At 36.3% G+C, this 5,000-nt stretch overlaps 1 protein-coding gene across 2 annotated transcripts in view; it reads left to right on the top strand.

Moving 5' to 3' along the window:
* The window catches only part of LOC125028017 (membrane-bound transcription factor site-1 protease-like), a 32,198-nt gene that overhangs the window by 17,841 nt on the left and 9,357 nt on the right, over positions 1-5,000 (top strand). For both annotated transcript variants that reach the window (XR_007115079.1, XM_047617275.1), the window contains exons 13-15: positions 1-89; positions 646-746; positions 2,138-2,280. The exon at positions 1-89 is cut by the window's left edge and continues 195 nt beyond it. Coding sequence is in view for 1 of the 2 variants with exons in the window: in XM_047617275.1 (XP_047473231.1) it covers positions 1-89; positions 646-746; positions 2,138-2,280 (333 nt within the window). In the remaining variant the exon portion in view is untranslated. The remainder of the gene's footprint in view (positions 90-645; positions 747-2,137; positions 2,281-5,000) is intronic.

Raw genomic sequence — 5,000 nt, 5'->3', positions numbered from 1 at the left:
TATTCACTTCCAATGCAGGGGCCCCAGTTCCTCCGACAACAGACCTGCCCACAAAGATGGAAAACAGTAATTTGCATAAGCATTCAAAGGTACAGATTCCTGTGACATGACAATCTTTTCATTGAGATTAGAATATTATGAATATTTCTTTATGTATGCATCTATGATATTGAAATTAATAACAGTATTCAAGACTTGAGCATTTGGAATCAACTGGGAGATTTGGAAAGCAGTAATGACTGTGAATGAGAATAGCCATAAATCAAAATTGAATAGTGTTAGGGAATTAATTACTACATTTCATATATATATATACATATATATATATTTTTTTTTTTTTTTTTTTTTTTTCATTTAAATGTGAAGTGTAATTACCTTGTATTTGTGCCCCTGTATTTGCATTTAATTTTCATGTTTCAAATAGAGCCCAGATACATAAAATTATTTGTTTGGCCCCTACTAGGTTGTCAGTGGCAGAAGAAACACCAATAAGCTAAGCAGTCTCTGGTGTGCACGACAGTAGCTTGATTTCCTCCTTGTTTTTCATCATGCCCTCGTCACTGTTGCCAGGCTGGTCTTTGGGTGTTACTCATGCATGTACCAAGATAATTTAACATGCTTTGTCTCTTTCTTTATCAACATCAGGTTGTGGAGCACACCCTTGGCATGGAGCAGATGAGACCTCTCCCAGATTGCCCTTCCCTCGTTCCTGTCACACCACAGCCTCTTAATGTCTCAAATAAGAAGTAAGTCATGCCCATCAGATTATGGGAAGGCTTTGTGAGATAAAGGTAGCAAGTGATTTGGCTTTGCAAGGTTTAGTAGTTTTTAAATGTGAGTTTAATGAGCTGGCCCATTTGTGGGGGAAAATTTAGGTTATGAGAATGGAAATGGGAGTTAATACTAGTTTTGAATACCTATACATATAAAGAATTATCCACACCTGTAAAGGGTCAAAGGAAACAGACTTTTAGCACAGTATCAAGGTTGCACACAATCACCAATCAACAGATAAATTTGGTATAGTTGACATGAAAACAATTTTATTTTTATTTTTCTTATGTTTTATTGTGTGTATTGAAAGCATGCATATTTTGAGACACAAGGGTGAGAAGGTGGGGAGAGATCCTATAAAGTTGAAAAAAAATCAAATTTACTCACATTGTGCTTATTTAGTTATTCTTGAAAAAAGGAAGGAAATCAGTAATGTTAAGGCTATGTTATTGAATTTGTCTCCACATATGTATGGGTCATAATTTTTTATGTAACTCACTTGTGCTATCTTTATACAATGAGTGGCAAAGTTCAAATCAAAGGGTAAGGCTTTAGTTAATGTCTTGATGTTTCACTTAAAGTTCAAAGAAAGAGAAAATGGATGCGTGATATTGACAATATGCAGTTGCGTTTTTCTATAGTTCTCTTGATAGGGAGTCAATCAATTTCGGCTGTTGTAATTTAAAATCTGATCATACCTCTGGGAAGATGAAACAAATAAAATGGGCATATACTTTGAAGGCGCAACAACAAAAGGGGAAACAAACAATCCTAAAGCCTTCCAAGGTTGGCTCCATGTTCCTTCTCACTGCCATTCTTGCCCTGTTTTCCTTATCACCACTAACCTTGTTGAAAAAAACATGATGTAAAAGGTCAATCATTTGTTATGCTGCTCTTGAACAGTACTGCACTAAACTACAAGCCAAAACAATGTACTCTACTGGATCCCTGAAGATATAGATCAGGGAAAATGGCTTGCATTGCAGCTGGTGTTGTGGTACCTATCTAATAACTTCAAAATTTGATTAGATGGTCTGTGGAATTCCTTGGGTATTTTGGAAAGTTTACTGTATTAAGAATTTATTCACATTTTTCCACAACTTCTTTATAGTGAAAATTGAGTTGAGTAGATATGGCAATTATTAATTCAAAATCTTCTAATGTGAATATATTATTTTGGTCTGACAGTAATTCCACATCTCCGTAGACATAGGAGAACAATAAATTTATATTACAGTAGATTTCTTTTTGATGTATGTTTTCTTAGTAAAAGCAGTTACTGTGGAATGATATTTGTGATGTGTTAAGATTTGTCATGAATATAAGGTATAAAGTGAATTGCTAGATCATTTTCCTTTTCCAGCTTGAATATCCATGTTGGTCTTAAGTTGCTGTCACAACCGGAGATCGTAGCTGCAGTGAAGATGGCTCCTGTTGATGTCCATCCTCTGCCCTTGGATGGTCACAAGTCAGGTCAGGAAAGCCCAGCAGGATCCTCCAATGCAGGTAAAGTGACTGACTTGGTTGTTCTTTTTTGAATTTTTAATTAAATTTTATTTTTTATCTTTTTATGATTTACAGTACACAGTTTTCTGCATGCTCTAGTCATTACTATAACTGTTACAAATAATCTGTAGTTGCCTGTATTATAAACTGTTTGTAGTTTCAACTGGTCATATTGTGAAGAAATTGTTGGCATGTACCCAGGAAACATGTTAAACAGTTTCTTTGTAAAAACCTTTTCTTTGTAACATTCATTAAAGGGAACTTTAGTCAGATATAGTTTTTTAACTATTATCTGTTTGAAGAAAATGCACAGATTCAAGCACATTGCTGGCATGTATTTTTTTTAAGTGTTTCTAAGTTTAAGTTTGTTAAAGAACTCAGGAAGGTATTGTTAACTAGTTGGATCCCAAAATCTGGGAATTAGGCATACTGATTGGCACCTCTCCTGGGTGTGTGGCTCATAGGCCCGGCCCACAGGAATAAGTGTTCAGCAACAAGAGTCTTTAACTCAGCTTTGCAATATTATTGTCTCTTTTTCTGCATAAGTGTTTCTAGTTTTTGGACCATTTTGCAAAGTCTATATTTGTCATTTAGTATGCTGTTTCAAGATGTTAATAGACTATTTTCTTTACATAAACTTCATATCATCTCTCTTGATATCCTACAACTCTCAAAAAACAATAACAATAACAGTAACAAAAGTTATTTTTAACATTTTCTTATTCAGCATGTTATAACACATCCTATGCCGCCCAGCCACAACGTGCTGGAATAATATCTTAACCCATTGCCTCTGGGGGCATGGGGTTCACTTGGCCTCTGCTTTGGTAGAGGCCAAGTGACATGGTGCCACATAATAGAAGCTTCTCTTACTTTTGATTTAAAAAAAAAAAAAAATAATTGAAAAATCAAGCCTGATGGTTTATTAACCATGAACATGCCGTCATGGGAAAAGTTGGCTGTGGGCTGGCGTGATGCGAACTTGCTATTGTGAGCATTTTGGCTGAAGGCTTGAGTGACGGAAATGACTTGCCACGAGTTCACTCAGCACTTGAAGGGGGATTAAACTCATTTGATGTTTAGGATTTGTTTTTGTATTATTTCCATTAATAAATATGGATTGTATGATCCATAAGCCATGAGAAGATGCTCAGGATCCAAATCCTGGCCACTATTGACTAGTGACACAGGTTGTATTGCAGAAAATTTAATATTATGAAAGAAAAGGTCAAATAACAAAGTGTTACCTATTGGTATTATTGTACTACCTAGAGGAATGATATAGACTGCATAGAGAGATGATATGGAGTCTGTGCAAGGAAAACATTCTATTTATCATCTGGATAACGCAAATCAACTGACATAGATATGCAAAAGAGCTTAAAATGCTTATGTAGAAAAAGAGAAAATAACACTGCAAAGGGAAGGCATGGAGTCTTGTCATTGTGCCCGAGTGTCTGTTTGTGCCTGGCCTACAAAAGTGGCTGCTCAAGTAAGCCTAAAGCCCATATCTTGGGCCATGTGATGACAGTGTGAAGCATCTGGATCCAGTGGGTTAAATGTCCAATAATAGCTGTTTCTTCCTCTTTATCATTTCCAACTTAGCTTTGGGTTGGGTGGGTTTGGATCAACCATTATCCAGTAATGATATTGGTAGGTAAATCAGCATAAGCATAAGTAAAAAAGTAAAAAAAGAAAAAGAAGAAAAAAATCTTCCAGTTATATCCAAGTGAATTAGATATCAAAATAATTGTGATGTAACTTCAGAAATGGCTTTAACAAATAAAGTTTACTTCAAATACAAACACATTTTCTCCAGATGGCAAGTCTGTTTCAATCTGCAGTGTTGTATCATACAGGGAAATGATCCAAGGAATATGGAATTGGTTTCTTGTTTGTGCTGCGCACAAATCTGCTGTTACACCTAGTTCATCAACAGGTCCTTTGCCACTTATATATGGACTACATGGGCCTCTGGATTCTGAACAAATGAGGTTATGACAGTTTCTCTAAAGCAGAATCATATTAGTGGATCATACAGCCCACTTCACCATTTGACAGTCCTGGAATACATAATGTCTATACTTGCAGAACAACTATTCTTGCACTTACAAAAGCAACTTACTGGAATCCTGTTTTTTATCTTGGGTTGATCCATCAGAAGGCTTCAGAAGTAGTGTCCAATTTTGCAACATTTACTAGAATAAGCAGTGGTGAAAAGATTAAAATTACATAGATTCGCAATTCCTAAGAATCTGCTGTCAGTTAAGTACACTGCTTCATTGTCTACCATATGGAGATGAGCAGATAGATTGATCTCTGATTCTAGAGATGCTATAACAGGTGAAAGTAAAAAGATTCCTGACAACTTTTTCCATTTATCTTATCCTACACTACCAGCTTCTGAAATTAAATTCCTTCCTGACGGGTCACACCCTGAGGCGTCATAACAAATCTCTTGATATGTGGTGTGCGGCTGTACACCGTGGTGGCGCGCCAATGCGCTACGAGCAGGTGATTCGGTTTGGTGTACCGAACTCCCACGCTCAAAGTCGGCGCGTTGCCATTGATATCCAGAACAATGAGTTTTTAAAAATATTTCTTCACATGTCATCAAGGGGTTAAGTGCCCTTTGGCTTCATGAAATGACATCAGTCCAGCGATCTTCATATTAAATTATTGATCACTCAAAGCCAAGAAGGTGCAGCTTCAAAGTCATC

The sequence above is a fragment of the Penaeus chinensis genome, chromosome 8 (genome assembly GCF_019202785.1).
Source record: "Penaeus chinensis breed Huanghai No. 1 chromosome 8, ASM1920278v2, whole genome shotgun sequence".
NCBI lineage: Eukaryota > Metazoa > Arthropoda > Malacostraca > Decapoda > Penaeidae > Penaeus > Penaeus chinensis.
The sequence above is the reverse complement of the archived record's forward strand: the minus strand, read 5'-3'. Positions and strand labels throughout refer to the sequence as shown.